The 20,365-nt window shown below is 35.5% G+C and overlaps 1 protein-coding gene across 2 annotated transcripts in view; it reads left to right on the top strand.

Annotated features, from left to right (window-relative positions):
• The window catches only part of DHX29 (DExH-box helicase 29), a 48,222-nt gene that overhangs the window by 8,402 nt on the left and 19,455 nt on the right, over nt 1-20,365 (top strand). Inside the window, exons 3-13 of one of the 2 annotated variants that reach the window (XM_060142953.1) lie at nt 844-957; nt 2,080-2,209; nt 2,954-3,099; nt 4,598-4,723; nt 7,978-8,104; nt 8,830-8,988; nt 11,655-11,820; nt 12,076-12,199; nt 13,763-14,371; nt 16,119-16,262; nt 19,973-20,149. In XM_060142953.1, the coding sequence (XP_059998936.1) occupies nt 844-957; nt 2,080-2,209; nt 2,954-3,099; nt 4,598-4,723; nt 7,978-8,104; nt 8,830-8,988; nt 11,655-11,820; nt 12,076-12,199; nt 13,763-14,371; nt 16,119-16,262; nt 19,973-20,149 (2,022 nt within the window). Of the gene's footprint in view, nt 1-843; nt 958-2,079; nt 2,210-2,953; nt 3,100-4,597; nt 4,724-7,977; nt 8,105-8,829; nt 8,989-9,121; nt 9,257-11,654; nt 11,821-12,075; nt 12,200-13,762; nt 14,372-16,118; nt 16,263-19,972; nt 20,150-20,365 lie in introns of those variants that run through there. The other variant, XM_060142954.1, reaches the window with a different exon arrangement.

The raw sequence follows: 20,365 nt of genomic DNA, 5'->3' as shown, positions 1-20,365 counted from the left end.
CAAACTTCTAAGTATATCAACTTCCCTTTCTCCATTTGTCACCTCTGTGAAGTCCATCATAACTCACCAGGTTATTTTCCTGGTGGTTCCATCAGCACTTCTTACATCTTTCTAAATAATGACTTGCTGGGTTACAGTTTATCATTTTATACATGTTTCCTGTGCTAGACTGAATTCCTGAAGTATGTTTTTGTGCATTGCTCGTAGTGAGCATCAGTAAAGATGTGATCAAAAGAAGGTAGTTTTGAAGGTAGTTGGCTGTATAATCTTAGGTTAAACATATGGAAACAGCAGAAGGTAAAATGGCCAATAGGAAAAAGTAGAAAACAAACTCTGGAAGCCAAAATAATTTGTGTAACCTAATTATTACAATTTATATAAGCTTTTACTTTTACTTGATTTGCCCTCTTTTTAGTGTAGCATCCATTCTTTCAGGCAGTGTGCTTGGGCTGGTTTACATTAATGCAAATTTTTGGGTTCCATCCCCAAGGATTCTGATTCAGTATGTTTAGGATAGGGCTTAGGAATCTGTCTTTATGATGGCAATCTAAGGGTGGTCCAAGGACAGAGTCTTGAGACATACGGCTTCAAGAGGCTTTATAAAAGGATTTTTGCCTTGCCACATGTTGTTGCTTTTTCCGTAGCCCATTTTTTCTTAAATATATGGTAGGAATGTGGTCCAGTGAATGGTATTCCAATATATGATAATCACTGTATCTGATTTCAGCTGAAATTCTGGGCTTGGTTGGAAGGGATATAGAAAACTGTGTGATTTGCTTCTAATTATTTAATTATTAAATGTTATTTATCTTCTAATTAATATGACCTTTTTGGTCTCAACAGGTGGTAATTAATAACAAACTAGAGCAAAAAATTATTGGAGTGATAAATGAGCATAAAAAGCAAAATAATGACAAGGGAGTGATTTCTGGAAGACTTACTGCCAAAAAATTACAGGTATTTTGCAAACTTTTTTTAAGTTACTTAGTTTTAGTGGAGCATTTTTAAGACAGCTCCACATGTGAGATAAAATGACTTTTCAACTTCCATTGAAATTTCATATAGATTAGTTCCATCTTCAAGAATAAGGAAGGAACTGTGCCAAAAACAAGTACATGCATTAAAATAGTGATATGAAAACTAAATTACATTCCCAAAATTATGTTGGACTTGTGGTGGGCACTTTGCTTACATTTTCTCTGACACACCAATCCTGGAAAGTATTTTGCCCCAATTTTCAAATGAAGGAAATAAGGCTTGGAAAGATTACATATATTATAGCCTGAGGTTTTTAATTACTAAGTAGCAAAGTAAACAGTCTGGATTTGAACCCAGTCCTGCCCAGCTGTAAAGATCATGCTTTAGAAAGTACAATAAAAAGCTTTACTTTATGTCTGAACATGTTCATTGAAGCACTGCTGATAATAATAATAATAAAAAAAGTAAACATCTTAAGTCGTCACCAATAGGAAAATAGATTATGATATGTCTACCCAGTGGAATATTCTTTAACTATTAAAATTGATGAACAGTTTCTAATAATTTGGGAAGATGCTTATGTTATAATGTTAAGTAAAGTTTGTTTTTACAAAATCATAGAAAAATGACTGAAAGGAAGCATACTACATTGCAAACAGTATCTTTAGATAGTGAGAATATGAGCAGTTTCTCCTGGTCCTTTTTTATTTATCTATAGTTCTCAGATTCTCAATACAGTGAGAGGGACTTCCCTGGCAGTCCAGTGGTTAAGACTTCGCCTTCCAATGCAGGGGGTGCAGGTTCGATCCCTGGTCAGGGAGCTAAGATCCCACATGCCTCAGGGCCAAAAAACCAAAACATTAAACAGAAGTAATATTGTAACATTCAATAAAGACATTGAAAATGGTCTGCACATCAAAAAAAAAACCTCAATACAATGAGCACATTTAACTCTTCTAACTGGAAAAAAAGAGAAAAAAAGATATTTTTGAAGTTACAATTTGTGTCAGAGTTTCTGGTTTAAAATTAATTGGAGAATAGACTTAGTAATGAAAAAAGAGAAAATTGACAGAATGACTTCGTTACATTTCCCTTTCATAGGATTTATACATGGCTTTACAAGCATTTTCATTTAAGACTAAGGACATTGAAGATGCCATGACTAACACACTCTTACATGGAGGTGATCTTCATTCTGCCTTGGATTGGCTCTGTTTAAATCTTTCAGATGGTAAGCAGTATTGGCATAAATATCTTTCAGTTTATAAAACCTTTTGAAGTAATTTCAATGTTTATGATATTTGTATCAAGCTTTGGACTTGTACTGAAAATTTTTTTCACTGTTATAATTATTTATTTTTAGGATGTTCTTACACTTTTCTAGTCTTTTTAGTATATTCTTCTTAAAGGTTGTAGTCTGTGCAAGAAGAAATTATTTTTTTGTGTGCTGCTTTCAGTTGTTGATAGCCATTTTACAATGCACATAATACAGCAGATTCTCAAAGTTTGCCTGTCTGTAACCTGTCAGGCTGTGTATCCTCGTTTTGGTTTAGAAATTAGGGCTGTCTGGCTTTGGATAAATAATATTTAATTAAGCAGAGCGTCAAGGTTGTAATCTTTGGCAAGAACCTGGAATGCATATTGCTTCTATGACTGATTAAGGATACTGTCACATGTTGTGACAGGCAACCAAAGAGAAGGGAGGGTTAAGATTTTCTTATGGAAATTTAGGAGTCTAGCATATTGAGGGTGAAATAAATGGTCAAATAGAGGTGGGCTGGTTATCATCTAGAGAGTGTTCCCACTGGTTTGATAATAAAACGAGGTTCATCATAGGATTTCTATTCCTAGGAGGTGAGCAGTAGAATAAAATTAGGTGCTCTTTGTCTAGACAGAGTTTATGTGAGTGTTTAATAAATATTTGTGTATTTTATGTATCATGTACATGTTTATTTTCATCCCAATTTCTCTTAAGATGCACTTCCTGAAGGATTCAGTCAGGAATTTGAAGAGCAGCAACCTCTAAGTAGGCCAAAATTCCAGTCTCCTCAAATACAAGCCACTATTTCACCTCCACTGCAATCTAAAACCAAAAAACAGGAAGAAGATCCTATGATAAAGGTAATTTAAGAATTAAACATTTAAAGTTGTATAAAATCAGAATGAAGCACATGTAATAGTTCATAAGGGTATAAATATTAGGTTACAATAATGTTTTTACTTATTGAAAATGTCTGATGGGTTTGCCAAACTCTTCTATCACTGTCGGTTTCAGTTATCTATTGCTACATAACAAACCACCTGAAAATGTAGTGACTTAAACCAAGAATTTCTTATGATTTTGCAGTCTGAACTGGGCTCAGCCAGGCAGTTCTTCTGCTCCATGAGGTATCTCCTCAGACTGGAACATCCAAAATGGTTTCTTTACTCACATGACTAGGTGCCTCGGCTGGGAGCTAGCAAGTCATCTCTCTCTCCACATGACTAGCTTAGGTTTCCTCTTATATGGTGATATTAGGGTGGTCAGACTTCTTACTTGACATATGGCTTCCAAGAGCAAGTATCTTGAGATAGTAAGCCCCAGTGTACAAATTTATATCAAGCCTCTGCTTGTATCACTCTTGCTAATGTCCCATTGGTTGAAGCAAGTCATGTGGCCAATTCAAAATCTGTATGGAAGGGGATTACAGAAAGGCATTAGTACTGGAAGGTGTACTTCATTACACTTCATTACGCATTACACCTAAGTACTCTGCATATCATAAAACATCTATGAACATGGGTGAACCTAGAGAACATTATGCTAAGTTAAATAAGCCAATCACAGAAAGACAAATACTACATTATGTCACTTATATGAGGTACCTAATACAGTCATATTCATAGAAACAGAGAATAGAATGGTAGTTACCAGGGGCTAAAGGGAGGAGGGGCAAATGGGGAAATGTTGCTTAATGGTTATAAAATTTCAGTTATGCAAGATAGGTAAGTTCTATACAGCTGCTATGCAACATAGTGCCTATAGTTAACAGTACAGTACTGTACACACACACAAAAGAACACACAAAAATTTTTGGAGGTGATGGATATGTTTAGTACCTTGATCGTAATGATGATATCATAGGTGTATGCATATGTCCAAACTCATCAAAATGGTGAGTCTGTGTATATATATATATATATATATGTATATATATATATACACACACATATATATATACAGTAAATAATTAACATTTTAATAATATGTACATTAAATATGTGCAATTTTTAATGTATCAGTTATACCTCAATAAAGCTTAAAAATAAACAGGGCAAAAATCTGTGGAAACATCATCCCCACAAAACCACTGTTTTTAAGGACAACACTAGTTTTTAATAGTTCTTTCATTTTTTTGCCTCTTTATGTAAATGTATTCTTCGGATCATGTAAGTTTAGACTTATTAATGCTGAGTTCCATTCATTTGTCCTTCACTGAACAGTAGAGAATGTGATTTTTGAGGCTTATGTGTCTACTGTTTCTGAGTGTAAAGAAATTATAAAAGCAGTGACACTTGATGATAGTTTTGACACCTTTTTCTAATTTTGATTTTTCAGATATTTGTTTTTTCTTTCTAGCCTAAAAAGGAAGAAAAAAATTTGGAAGTAAATATGAAAGAATGGATTTTGCGATATGCTGAACAACAAAATGAAGAAGAAAAGAGTGAGACTTCTAAAAGTTTAGAAGAGGAAAAATTTGACCCTGTGAGTAGAAATTTATATTGGGCTTCTAGCTGGATATACCTGGCAAAATATTTAACTTTTATAAGACTTAGTTTCCTCATTTTTAAATTGAGGAAACAGTTACCTCTAGGGGTTTATGTGAGGATTAAATAAAATAACAGGGAAAAAATGACACAAAATAACTGCTCAATATATGTTAATTACATTCCTCCCATGTTTAAAGAGATAATCACCAAGTATTTTTAAATGATTGTTCTGTGTAAGGAGTATGCTAAATTATTTGGTTAATTTTAAAAAGCACCTTCCTTTATAGAGGAAACCCATTGCCTGGAAAGAGAAAACCTACATATCATAAGATAAACTAAAATTATTAGGTTAAGTGAGGGCTTCCCTGGTGGCACACTGGTTGAGAGTCCGCCTGCCAATGCAGGGGACACGGGTTCGTACCCAGGTCCGGGAAGATCCCACATGCCGCGAAGCGGCTGGGCCCGTGAGCCATGGCCGCTGAGCCATGGCCGCTGAGCCTGCGCGTCCGGAGCCTGCGCGTCCGGAGGCTGCGCGTCCGGAGCCTGTGCGTCTGGAGCCTGTGCTCCGCAAAGGGAGAGGCCACAACAGTGAGAGGCCCGCCTACTGCAAAAAACAAAAACAAAATATTAGGTTAAGTGAAAAAAGCAAGTTGTAGGAAGAAAATAGCACAATACATATTTCTGATAAAAGACTTCTGTCTAGAATTTATAAAGAAGTTTTAAAAGGACAACAGACACTTTGCAGAAGTAGATATATGGATGGCCAATAAACATGTAAAAATAAGTTCAGCATCGCTAGTCATGGGAAAAATGAAAATGAAAACTGCAGTGACATACCACTATGTATATATCAATCAAAATGGCTAAAATTAAAAAGATCAGTAATACCAAGTGTTGGGAGGATGTGAAGCCACTGAATACTCATACCCTGATTGTAAGAGTATAAAATGAAATGGTACAACCACTTTGCAAAACTGCTTGGCACTTTCTTATGAAGTTAGACATACACTTATCATATGACCTAACAATTTCATTCCTACGTTTTTACTCAGGAAAAATGAAAATGCCAACAAAAAAAGACTTGTAAGCAAATGTTCATAGCAACTTTACTAATAACAGCCAAACACTGCAAGCAACTCTCAAAAACATTATATAAGAATGAAAAAAGCCAGGCAAAAATGAGTACATGCTGAACAATTTCATTATATTAAATTCTAGAAAAGTCATCTCTGCAAAATCTGTCTCTAATGAGAGGAAGCAGGTCAGTGGTTGCCTGACTACAGGGGTGGAGGAAAGAGATTGACTGTTAGGCATGATGAGGAAACTTTTGGGGATGATGGCAATGGTTTATGTCTTGATTATGATGATGGTTACGTGGATGTATACATGTGTCAAACACACTCACTTATACACTTAAAATGACATTTTATTAGAAGTGAACCATACTTTTATAAAGTTGATTTAGAAAGACAAAAAGGAAGTTGCAGAACAGCATGTGTAGTATAATGAACTCATTTGAGTAAAACAATATACACATACACATATATTTGCATTCTTATGTATGCAAAGGAAACATCGGGAGAGATACACAAGAAGCTATTACTAGTGATTAGGACTGGGGTTGGTAGGGTGGGAGGAAGACTTCTTTTTTATACTCCTCTGTATCCTCATAAGTTTTTTTTAACCACGTGCCTGTATTAAAGTAATATAAACAAAAATAACTTAGGACAGTACACATGTTACTTTGAGGTTCAGAGAAAGAGGTCTCTTCTGATAGGAACATTAGGTCAATACTTCAAAGAAAAAAGTGGGACTTGAAGGATGCATGAAGTGTGCATAGGCAACAAAGAATGGGAAAATGACCCATATGGGTGAAATAATGTGAATAAGGGTACAGCAGTGGAATTGTGCAAGGGGCCTTTGAGTATTAAACAATAAACAGGATAAAATGTGTAGGTGAGTACTGGCCAATAGGAGTAAACAGGTGAGTTAAACTGAGACTAGAAGATTTGGATGCCCAGAAAATGAATTTGACAGCTTTTCCTACTGATTGTGAAGAGTTGCCAGAAGTATGGGGGCAGGTGATCAACAAGAAGAATTTGACATTTTAGGGCAAATTTAGTAGTGTTTAAGGTGATTTGCAAAGGGTAGGGAGGCCATTTTGGCAGCTCTTGCACTTGCTCAGGTGTGAAATAATAAGGTGCCAAATTGTAATTTGGAAGAGAAACATTTAAAGCAAGAATCAGTAGAAATTGATGATGTACTGAATATAAAAGTTAAGAAGCCAAAGTCAGCAAGAGATTCGTAGGTGGAGGGATGGTGGTATCAGTGCCATAGATAGGAAAGATTGAAAGAACGAGTGTGATTTAGGTGAAATTGAGGCGATAGCCAACCCTTCTGTTACACTGTATTGATGTTTGCTTCTACACAAAATGATCTCAGAATTCAGGTGGTTGTGCTTCCTCAGTTGTCTCTCTTCCCTTTGTCTCAGCGGTTGTCTTTCATAGCAGCACTGCACGTGCCGTCTCCACCCAGAGCTTTAATGCTTCTCATCTGCTATCAACCTAACCTAAAGAAAAAAACAGTAATTTGAGTTTAGCTTTAACTTTGTCTAGTTTTTGCTCAGCAGAGTTAAGTCCTTAAGTTTTTTGTTTGTTTGTTTGTTTTATTTTTATTTTATTAGTCCTTAAGTTTTATAGCACCCATCTTCCCCAGAGGCCTTTTTTTTTTTGTTTAATGTCCCTGGCTATCTTTCATAAGATAAAGATTATGGGAAGGTAACTTTCAGAAATGAGTATTATCCTATTATTGCATATGTAATCCTTTAAATACATGTATTTATAAAATGTATAAAAATTTAATTTTTCTTTTAACAGAAATGAGCTCATACTTACATTTTATTCTGTAGTTCGCTTTATTTTATTTAACGTGTCAAGGAAGTTTCTCCATGTGGATCACCCTCATTCTTTTGCTACCTCACTTTTTTCCCCAGTGGCTGACCAGTTTTCTCTGTAGAGATGTACCACACTTGATTTCCAGTTTTCCTTTTCAATCAGTACTGCAGTAAACATCTATGTACCTGCAAATCTGCACATTTGTATCATTTCTCTATGAAAAATTTCTAAAAGATTTGTTGGATCAAAGAATAAGATCAAAAGATCATAGGGTTTGATATAATACATTGACAATAGATAAACTAATCTTGCTCTTCTTTTTATTTCTTTATCATCATCTTATTTGGAACAACAGAATGAAAGGTACTTGCACCTTGCAGCAAAACTTCTGGATGCAAAGGAGCAAGCAGCTACCTTTAAATTAGAAAAAAACAAGCAAGGCCAAAAAGAGGCTCAAGAAAAAATAAGGAAATTTCAAAGAGGTAAACACTTTAAAATTCTCAGACGTATAAATGTCTCTTCTTTATTGGCCTTCCTAGGATGGAGGTTGCCTCTTTTTAATATGTCTGCTCTTTCCTAACAGTTTATAATTGGGATTGGCAAACTTTTTGCAACAAGCCAAATAGTAAATATTTTAGGTTTTGCAATTTGTTATAATTACTTAACTGCTATCACAGCATAAAAGCAGCCATAAACAATACATAAACAAATGGTTATGTTCTCATAAAACTTTATGGATGCTGAAATTTCATATATAATTTTCACATGTCACCAAATATATCTTTTTGTCTTTTTCAACCAGTTAAAACAGGTAAAAATCATTCTTAGCCCACAGGCCATATGGAAATAGGCAGCAGGGCTGGATTTGGCCTGCAGACCATAGTTTGTTAACCTCAGATGTATACTATAAAATACCATCTCCATTCGAGAACAAGAGGTGGATATAATTCCATGTGTATTTATTTCTAGTGAAGATGTTTTTCCTGGCCTTCTACATCTGTTAAGTAATTGTTCTGAAAATGTTAGTATATGATGTGAAAATAAATTGTCTCTGACTTCTAGCACAAATTCCTAGAAGGAAGTGTTGAATAATTGACTACAAGGAAAAAGAAGGAATGTGGTTTTTTTAAACCATTTTTTGCAAAGTAAAAAGGCATGAAAAACAAATATAATAAAACAAAAATAAGCATCATGGTTTTTTTGGTAGAAATGGAAACTTTAGAAGACCATCCAGTATTCAATCCAGCCATAAAGATTTCACATCAACAGAATGAAAGGAAGAAGCCTCCTGTAGCCACAGAAGGGGAAAGTGCTTTGAACTTTAATTTATTTGAAAAATCTACAGCTGCTACTGAAGAAGAGAAAGGTAAAATGAAGGGAAAGTGTTCCAGGGTATAATTTGTAAATAGAAAAATGTCAAGGACTATATAATTGAGAAATTGTTACTTTGTATTCCAGCAAACTACATAAGATGGCAGTAAAGTTATGCTTCCACATACTGTCTTGGAAAAATAATAATTATGATAACTTGTATAGCATTTTGTAATTACAAACATCTTGCTTCGGCCTCATCTCTCTTCAGTCCCTCCTCCAAACTCCTGCCAGAATTATCTTTCCATAACACAGATCAAAATGTGAGTTCCCTGTTAAAAATTTTAATCACTTAGCAAGTTCAAACCCTGTATCATGGCACTGAAGATCCTTTCCACCTTATTCTCCCAGCTATGTACTACAGCTACATCATTCTTTAAAACATATATTGTTTCATGGCTCCATGACTTTGCTCATCCTGTTTTCCCCTTCTTGGCCAACCTTTCCCTTGCTTAGAGGCTTGAATCAAACAGCACCTCTTCTTTAAACCTTCCCTGATTCCTGCTGTGCCACCAGAGTTGTGTAAGTGTGCTCTTCTTTGTGCTCATAGGTAAATTATTGATATAGCTAGTATATTTATCAGTCTGTAATATAGTCAGTTGAGTCCCACACTAAATTGTCAGTTCTTTTAATTGTACATTCTTTCTACAAATATTTATTGAATTTTTATTGTTCATAATATCAGGTGCTACATGTACAGTTATTAGCAAAATAACTTGATCTTTGCTCTCTTCAAGTATACAGTCTAGCAGGGAATGTAAGCTTTAAACAGACATAGATACACAATTACAAACTGTGATGTGTGCTGTTGAAGAAAGAAAACTGGCTTCCAATAATAGAGCTAATAAGGGGGCCTAATTTGCATTGGGGAAACCTTGCTAAGGTCTTGCTCTGAGATCTGACAGATGATTAGGTATTAGCCTGGTAATGAGTTGGTGGAAAGAACTTCTAAGGAAAGAGACAGTACATTGGAAGTCTAAGGTGGAAAAGAGCTTAGAGCATCACTATTCAACAGAACACACTATGATGGGAATGTTCTGTATCTGCACTATCCAATGTGGTAGCTACTAGCCAAATATGAGTACAGTTGACCCTTGAACAACGTAGGGGTTACGGCCGCTGACCCCTGTGCAGTCAAAAATCTGCGTATAACTTTTGACTTAAACATAATGCTATGTTTAAGTCAAACATAAATACTAATAGCCTACTAATGACTGGAGGCCTTAGTGATAACAGTTGATTAACGTATTTTGCATGTTATATGTATTATATACTATATTATTACAATAAAGTAAGCTAGAGAAAGAAAAACATTATTAAGGAAATCATAACAAAGAGAAAATACATTTACAGTACTGTACTGTATAGATTCTGTGAGTTTATGTTATCTATGTACAAGATGAATCGTCTGTCAGTACCTATATCAACATTGTCTTATATGATTCAAAACACTGTAGCTGTTATATGTATTACTAACATGAGACATCAAAAATGAAAAGATAATGTGCAGAAGTTCTTAGTTGTTTATAGGTATAATGATTCATGCATTAATAACGAAGAAGCAGCAATATGATTGCTTTAATGGTACCCTAGTGTAATCAATATAACTGCTTTACTTCACTGTTAGTTTAGCCTTATACACTAATGAAAGAATCATTATAAAATTTTTATGGCATACAGTATTACAGTAGTATTCATAATATACTATTGGAAACACTGTTAACATTTTTTAAAAAACCACTTACCTATGATGATAGGCTGATATGCAGTTTCTCCAATTATGAGAGAGAGGCATTCTATAAGGTAAGGTAATTCTTTGAAAGCAAAGTTATAAAACAAAGAAAATAACACATTATTAATTTTATATTAATTATCACCTCATGCCTGTGTAAGGATAGGCTATCCACTTCAATATAAGTCTTACACATGATGTTCTTCATGTGTGTTTTTGTATATTTATTGGAAAAAAATCTGCATATAAGTGGACCTGTACAGTTCAAACCTGTGTTGTTCAAGGGTCAACTATATCGAGCACTTGAAATGTGACTAGTATAACTGAGAAACTGAAATTTTAATTTTAATTAATTTAAATTTAGCCACATGTGGCTGGTGGCTACTGTATTGAGCGAGGCAGGTTTAGAGCATTTAAGGAATTGACTCATGACCAGTATGGCTACAGCATAGCGAGCATGATGGAAGACTGACAACAAATAGGCAGGGGTGGGCCATAGAGGGCTTTTAGGTACTAATGAAGAATTTGGACTTTATCTTATATGCAACATGAAGCCATTGACAGTGGTGGTAGTGGCAGCTGTTAAGCAGAGAAATGACATCTGATTTATATCTTTTCAAAAGATAGTCTACCAAACATTGTAATTCAGAGTATTCTAAACAATTCATCGCATGGATTGTGTCATAGATATTTTACAAGAACACATAACTTAAGATACTTTTTTAAAAAGATCCAGATTTTCACTGATTCTGTCCATCAAGAGGATTTCCTTACATCACTTAAAGAAGAGCAAGCCTTTCTGTCTGTCTTTTTTTAAACCTATTCTCTTCTAAAAGTCTGTTCCCAAAAGTGAGAGAACATTAATCTCTCAAAAGAGACTGTATATTACTACATAACCATTTTTAAAGAACCAATCTTTATCATTTTAGAGAAAAAGAAAGAACCTCATGATGTAAGAAATTTTGACTATACTGCTCGAAGCTGGACTGGAAAATCTCCCAAACAATTTCTGATCGATTGGGTCAGGAAGAATCTTCCCAAGAGTCCAAATCCTTCCTTTGAAAAAGTTGCAGTAGGTAGATACTGGAAATGTAGGTATGTTTTTGGTTAACTGAATGAACTTATAGAAAAATCTAAGATGAAAATCTTTTTTTTTCTGATGAGTTAAGAAGATATTTAGGAAGCTAATTCCACATCTCAGATTGATAGTGCTTATAAGTCATTATGTAGTATGATGTCTTCCATGGGAATATTTAATTTAAATAATTAAACTACAGTTCAATGTTAATGGAATTCTGACCTTTTCTACTTCATCAATTTTATTTTAAAATATTTTTGGTTTCTTTGTAGGGTAAGGGTAATCAAGTCTGAAGATGATGTACTGGTAGTATGCCCTACAATCTTAACAGAGGATGGCATGCAAGCTCAGCACCTGGGAGCTACTTTAGCTCTTTATCGTTTAGTGAAAGGGCAGGTGAGACTTTTTAGACCTAAGTGTTTCAAAAATCATTTCTGGGAGCTTCCCTCGTGGCGCAGTGGTTGAGAGTCTGCCTGCCGATGCAGGGGACACAGGTTCGTGCCCCGGTCCGGGAAGATCCCACAGGCTGTGGAGCGGCTGGGCCTGTGAGCCGTGGCCGCTGAGCCTGCGCGTCCAGAGCCTGTGCTCCGCAACGGGAGAGGCCACAGCAGTGAGAATCCCGCATACCGCAAAAAAAAAAAAAAAAAAAAAAATCATTTCTGGAGTAATGGGTATATTTTGTCAACATAAAACTGTATCTGCATGTGGAAGTTAGTTTTTAATTATGGCCCTTTGTGCCAGTTTTCTCTTACTGAATGCTTCTGATTAATCCTTGTTTCTGCTTATTTATAATTTTGACTTCCTCTCACTCCTAAACATAGTTCAATCTTTCTCTCCTTAGACCAGAGGCTCTGAACCATTTGGTCCAGCTTTGTAAGCTATACTAATTTACAGATTAAAAAATAGTTGTGCTAGAATGGTTGAATTAAGGAGAGTTTTTAAACATTTGTTTTCCTTTAATGTTATATTTTCTCTCAACTTTAAAAAATTAGACACTGGTTCCAGTTTTCACTTTTAGGTTACGTTGACTATAAGCTTCCAGTTTAAGGAAAGATGAAAATAAAGTATTACTGAAGAGAGCACTTTTAAGAGAACACAATGTTCTTTTTTTTGGTTGGGGGGTATTGTCAACATCTCCTTTTTATAATAAAAATATAATATATATTTTATATATATATAAATATATATAATATATATTTTATATTTATATAATATATAATATATATTTTATAATATATCTTTCTTCATGGGGAATTAGAACTACTGAAAATTTAGGCACTGATTAAGTGGAACTCCAACAATAGTTCTTTTCCATTTTGTGTCAGTAAAAGTGCTTAATGTCTTTATTTCCCTCATTTTGCAGAATAAGGTATCATAAGCTAAGCTTAATTGATGGAAGTCACTATCAGTGTTACAGAAATAATTGCAGGCTCTTTTATAACACAGAATTAAGATAACAGTTTCATCCAGTGGAGTTCATTTAAAATACTTTGACCTGTAATATACAACTGCTGGAATCTCAGAGGGAACTTTGTTTTAAAGATGCATTATGGATCATCTGTATATTTAAATAGCACCACTATATGAATAAATAATAAACATGTATTTAATAGTTTATTGTGTTCCAGGAATAAGCACGTTACATGATTAACTTAGTTTACCTCAGAGTATGCCTGTAAGGGAGGTACTATTATTAGCCCCATTTTACAAATTTAGAAACTAAGACACCAAGAAGTTAAGTTACTTGCCCAAGGTCACACAGCTAGTAAGTCTAGAAGCCTGAATATATGCTATTTATAAATTTGCATCATATACATGTTTATCTTATATTAAAGTAGTAACACTAGTTTAAGAGACATTTTAAGAAGAAGGCAGCTATCCTTTTAAGTTCTAACCTATTGAATTTTGGTGTCCAGTAGTTAGTGAAAACGACATAACTACTGTGTTTTCCCTTTATAGTCAGTTCATCAGTTACTTCCGCCCACTTACCGAGATGTCTGGCTGGAGTGGAGTGATGCAGAAAAGAGAAAGGAACAGTTAAATAAAATGGAGACCAATAAACCACGTGACCTTTTCATTGCCAAACTTCTGAATAAACTGAAGCAGCAGCAGCAACAGCAACAACAGCAATCTGAGAATACGAGAGAAACCTCTGAAGATCCTGAGGAATCTTGGGAAAATTTAGTTTCTGATGAGGATTTTTCTGCACTGTCCTTGGAATCAGAAAAGGCAGAAGATTTGGAGCCAGTTAGAAACCTCTTTAGAAAGTTGCAAAGCACACCTAAGTACCAGAGACTGCTAAAGGAACGGCAACAGTTACCTGTGTTCAAACACAGGAACTCAATTGTCGAAACTCTTAGAAGGCACCGGGCTGTGGTGGTGGCAGGTGAAACAGGGAGCGGCAAGAGTACTCAAGTGCCACATTTCCTGTTGGAGGACCTGCTTCTGAACGAATGGCAAACAAGTAAATGCAGCATTGTCTGCACCCAGCCCCGGCGGGTCTCAGCGGTGAGCTTAGCCACAAGAGTGTGTGAGGAACTGGGCTGTGAAAATGGACCTGGAGGAAAGGTGAGACACTGTTCAACCTCACCTCAGAGAGTGCTGACCTCACTCAACCTGTGCCCTTGGGACCCAAATGGAAGCCTGTGCCGTATATGAGTTTTGACCAATGCTGTTTGTTCAGTAGCGTATCTCAGGTGTTTCTCATGTTTTCTTGGATAGATGTGATATTATGCCACTCTCCTTTATATGCAAAGGACTGTCAGTAATTATCATTAAAATTCTCACATAAAAGGAAAAATATATGCACTTTAATAATTGAGTATTCAAATATATTACATACTAAGTTGATCATTCAAAGAATATAAACACAAGTATAACTGTTAATATCAGATAGCTCAAGTATTTGGAAATCTTTTCCGTGGGATGTATTCCTGAATGATTTTCATTAGTTCAGTGAACAGAAGGAAAAAACAATATAAAAGAAAATGCCAGACTATTTTCAAATCCTGTATATAAAAGAAATAATAGAAAAAGTACTTAAATATCTACTGTCACACACTTTGCGATAAAAGTATACACAAAACTGGCCAGACCTTAACCGGAGTGACTGCAAAGTATAGGAATGAGTAAAATTGCTTTAGAACCAAATGTAATGAATTCCCAGTTCATATAACTCAGTTTAATTATACTTTGAATTGTTCTTTATAAATATGATACTTAACATCTTTGTCTCTATCTTTAAGTTAGGTATCCCTTCATTAAAAAACATTTTATTTGGCAATTTTTCTTGGTTTCTCTCACGAAATGAAAGAGGAAAAAGGACATAATTTCTGTCTTATAAGGAATTTACATTAAGGGGATGACAGACATGTTTACAAGTATAACAAAGGAATGACTGAAGGAGAAAGAAAATATGATGGGAATAGAAGTGACTTCAGGATTCCCATCAGGCACCACTGTTTGTTTTTGTTTTTGTTTTCTTGCGGTACGCGGGCCTCTCACTGTTGTGGCCTCTCCCACTGCAGAGCACAGGCTCCGGACGCGCAGGCTCAGCGGCCATGCTCACGGGCCCAGCCCCTCCGCGGCATGTGGGAGCTTACCGGACCGGGGCACGAAGCCGTGTCCCCTGCATCGGCAGGCGGACTCTCAACCACTGCGCCACCAGGGAAGCCCCCCCACCACTGGTTTTTAATCGTTGCAGCTTTTATGAGATCTTGATAGAAAAGTGGACCAAATTGTAGGAGCGTCTCTAAAATTCTATTCCTTGGTACCTCAATATTTTGCTCCAAGATAATTTAATAAGAAATTGATTAAATCTATTAATATTTTCGTAATAATGTTAATGGTACTCAAAGCAGGTGAACAGATTTTTGTTTCAAAACTGATAAAAGGTTTTTCTTGTTTAAAATTGCCGAAACTGGGGGCTTCCCTGGTGGCGCAGTGGTTGAGAGTCCGCCTGCCGATGCAGGGGACACGGCTTTGTGCCCCGGTCCGGGAAGATCCCACATGCTGCGGAGCGGCTGGGCCCGTGAGCCATGGCTGCTGAGCCTGGGCGTCCGGAGCCCGTGCTCCGCAACGGAAGAGGCCACAACAGTGAGAGGCCTGCGTACCGCAAAAAAAAAAAAAAATTAAAATTGCAGAAACTAATTTTATCATTTTATATAATTGAAGACCATGGGAAAGTAATAAATTGCACTAAACAAATTTACTTAGACTGCTCCATATAGTAGCAGGATCAGCACCTGTACTTTTTAAAGCTTGTTTCCTAGATCATTTGTGAGACTCTAATCTTGGCCTTGTGTTTTCCCTTCAGAATTCTTTGTGTGGATATCAGATCCGGATGGAGTCTCGAGTGAGTGAATCTACCAGGTTACTCTACTGTACAACAGGGGTTTTGCTAAGAAAACTTCAAGAAGATGGTCTCCTAACTAATGTGTCTCACGTTATTGTAGATGAGGTGAGTTGATTCTGTAGTCATGTTCAGAAAAAAATTCTAAACATTTTTGAATTAAAAAGATGTTACTTCTAAAACTAGCTAACATTTTCTTCATGCTTAAATGCCAGACACTTTACATATAATAATTATTTAATTTCCTCTACATATAATAATTTCCTCTAACAAATGTGTCTCCTGTAAATTGATTTATTTAACAAATGCTGTATAACATTTGCTGTATGCAAGGTGCTATTTTAAGGACTTCATATATACAACTTCATTTAATCTTTCCAGCAATCCAGTGGAGTAGATATTATTATCCCTATTTTACAGTTGAGGAAACTGAGGCACACAGAGATTAAATAGCTTGCTCAAATTCACACAGCCAATAAGCTCTACAACTGGGTGTTCAAACCCAGGCAGTACATCTGCAGCCATCTCTTAGCAGTCTGCTGCCTCTCAACTACATTTGTTAAAGGATTTTCTCGGATTCTTGTAAAAAACAAGGAATCCTCATCAGTATGTCATTTTCCCTATAGATATACCCCTACTTGAATCAAATTTGAATGCACACTAAAATTGAATTATGCCAAAAGTTTCACATTAGAATTATTTTAAATGGTATGCTAGCCTAGTACATGTTAAACTGACTTGCTTTGTACATAATTTTTTGAAAAAAATAAGATATACAGCATTTCTTTTATTCAAAAATGGAAATTTTTTTCAGTTTTCCCAGATGTAAAGTTTCTATGAATGTCTGTTAATTCACCAAGTTCAGAAGGCATTAGTGAAAGTTCAGTCATTCTTTGATTTTTAATTAATAGACTATACATAGATTATTGGGTTATTTTCCTCATTTTGGTTAGTAAGTATTAGAAGTATAGAGAGATACAAAAATGAAAATAAAAATTATCTGTAGTCTCATCCAGAAAAAAAATTAATATTGACATTTGTGCATTTATATATGTGTATGTTTAGCATGTGCGATATTTATTTTATAATTCTTTCACATCATTAGTCTACAAAAACACTATTTTTTAATAGCTTTATAGAAGTATATAATTTGGATGTCCCATAATTTATTTAACCATTTTCCTGTTGTTGGACAAGTTTAGGGTAAGATGTTTTTAAATACAATAATTTTGGTTATAGATGAGTGATGGGAATTCATTTTTATCTAAGGGGTCTTTAATCTTCAGTGGGGGAAGGAGTTGTACTGTTATCACTAAGATGTCAAAAAGAAAGAGGATGTATGGCTGCTTGATTGAGCAGGCCCATTGGTAACTTGCTCCTGGCAGTGTTGGGTGGGGAATGGGGTGTCACAGTTGCAGCTGTGCATGGCTAAGACCTAGATTTTATCAGTATCCTCAAGAATCAACTTAAGTCAAAATGCTAATTTATCCATTTATAATGAGAAATTTTTACTGCTAGGTAAGATGAAATACTTGTATCAGCCAGTCAGTAAGTTTTCTTGGAGCCCCAAATTATTAGAAAATTGATTAATAAATATATATCAGAATGAATCCTAATTTAAAAGTTAGACCAACTTCAGGGAGCTGTTCTTTGATGTTTTAGTATTAGCAGTCTGTAGGCGTGATTTACTGAATTGTGCTTCAGTATGATAATGTCAACCTCTTGTTGAAAAGTACAGTAAGAGTAAGAAAAAACCCAGTGAAATTCATCATCATGTTAAATATAATGATGTAAGAGATGCTGGCATAGAGTGCATTACATTATTCAGGACCTTCTTTATGAAGATGCTCAGGATAATACTTCTGGCTTTCTTATTAGGAATAGTTGTGCGATTTGTTTTAGTTTATGGTCAGTGTGTGAGTTAAGTAGCTTTTCCTCTGGCTGCTGGTATGTTTACAGCCAAACTTTTTGCCCACCTCTTCCAAGTGTACTTAATAAAGCATACATTTTTATTAGCTCTATTTTATGTTTTATCCTCATTTTTATTAGCTCTATTTTATGTTTTATCCTCATTTTTATTAGCTCTATTTTATGTTTTATCCTCATTTTTAATTTTCTTTTTTAAAAATGTCAGTATCTATATAAATTACCATCTATTTGAGGAGGTTCTCCAGATCTGTTTCTGTTCAGGAAATCTTTCTCTCTTGAGCTTCAGATTTAAATATCCTCGTCAAACTACCTAAGTAAAAACATCCAAGATTATTCCTTCTTCTTTCTCCCATATCCCCTAAATCCAATCACCTAGACTTTGTTGATTTTACTTTTCTCACATTCATTTACCTCTCCATATTCACTGGTATTGCCCTCATATAGGCTACCATTATCTCTTTTAATTAGTACAAAAGCCTCTAATTAAACTTCCTACTTTCTGTTTTGCTCTCTTCTACTACATTCTTCAATTATAGCTGGATTTATCTTTTGAAAACAAAATTCAGACCACATGATGCCCCTGCTTTGAAATATCTTACTCACTACCCTGACTCATTAGGATAAAGTCTCAACTCCTTAACACGGTTTACAAGACCTCATATGGGCAGATTACTGAGTACCTTGCCAGCTCTCTCTCTTGCCCATTCCTCATCCCATGCTCAAGGCGTCATTTTTGTTTCTTCATTTCCTGAAATGTATAATTATCCCCCTGTCCACCATGATTTTGCACAAGTTGTGTCCCATGACTACTTTTTCTCCCTTTATCATACTGTTCCTTTCTCCTCCTCTAAAACTCATTTCAGTTCTCAGCACAGATGGCAGATCTCTCTTAGTAGCCTTCCTGACCACCTGAGTTGCTGTACAGCAGAAATTAACACAACATTATAAATCAACTATACTCCAATAAAAAAAATAATTAAATATAAAACAAACAAAAAAAGAATATTAGACCCCTACCCCCCCCCCCAAAAAATTAACTACGCTTCATATGTAATTTCAAACCATCCTCTACAGTATCCTCTAACAAGGCTGTAAACTCTGAAATGAAAAGACTACCTTGGTCATTTTTTAATCCCCAGTATCTAGCACAATGCTTAGTACTGTTTGTAGTGAACATTTGACCATTGTTGCCTCCCTTCCGAGCAAATGAATGATCAAAACCGTTTTAATTTTTGTTATCTTGATGTATTTTATCTTTTGTATGCTGCCTTAATCTCATAAAATAAAATGGAGTAGAAATAACCCCAGTACAGGAAGTTGAAATATAGACTGGTATATCCAGCAGATATTGAGTTCTGACAATGTCCCATGTTTTTTTATGCTCTATAGCAGGTTTACAATGCTCGTCCCTAAAATGCATCTGTTGGAAGGGCATAAGAGCCTTTTTCTCAGACAGTTGATAGAGAACCTGTCAGATTCCTACTAATCAAATTCCCCTTTTCTACATAGTGGATAAACTATCTGTCTTGTTGCAGTTTTGTGTCTGTTCAGTTGTATATTAGTAGCAGCGCTTTAAGAGTTACACTGGCTTCTCAGTGAAATTGGGAGATACCCTAATCTTATCAGCTGAACACTTACAAACCATCTCCTAAGGTAGAGTCCTACTATCATAGCTAATCTTGTTCATTATATGCGGATTTTTACCGACTTCAATTTTAGAGGGTGACTTTATTTTCAATTCTGAAGATCTGCCTTATTTGAAACATACAGCTTCTCTTTCTGCATGTACTGACTATATGTAAATATTGATTAACTTTTAGTAGATTTGAATGTCTGATTGTTTTAGCCTATTACTTGACCTTATGATTTTTTTGTTCCCCTTATGCTAGGTTCATGAAAGAAGTGTCCAGTCAGACTTCCTACTAATTATCTTGAAGGAAATTTTACAGAAACGCTCTGATCTACATTTGATTCTAATGAGTGCCACTGTAGACAGTGAAAAGTTTTCTAGCTATTTCATACACTGCCCTATTCTGAGAATTTCAGGAAGAAATTATCCTGTTGAGGTAAGTTTTCTTTATAATGCATATGTAAACAGAAACTACATTCCCACCAGTGAGTGTCACCATAAAACAGGCCCTTAAGTCTGAGCCTAGAACGATTCCTAGGGTATTGCAAGTCAAGAGAGGACCTGGAGGGCTTCCCTGGTGGCACAGTGGTTAAGAATCTGCCTGCCAATGCAGGGGACACGGGTTTGTCCCTGGCCCGGGGAAGATCCCACG

Source organism: Lagenorhynchus albirostris, chromosome 3, assembly GCF_949774975.1.
Source record: "Lagenorhynchus albirostris chromosome 3, mLagAlb1.1, whole genome shotgun sequence".
NCBI classification, from domain to species: domain Eukaryota; kingdom Metazoa; phylum Chordata; class Mammalia; order Artiodactyla; family Delphinidae; genus Lagenorhynchus; species Lagenorhynchus albirostris.
This window is presented reverse-complemented; position numbering and strand designations above follow the sequence as displayed.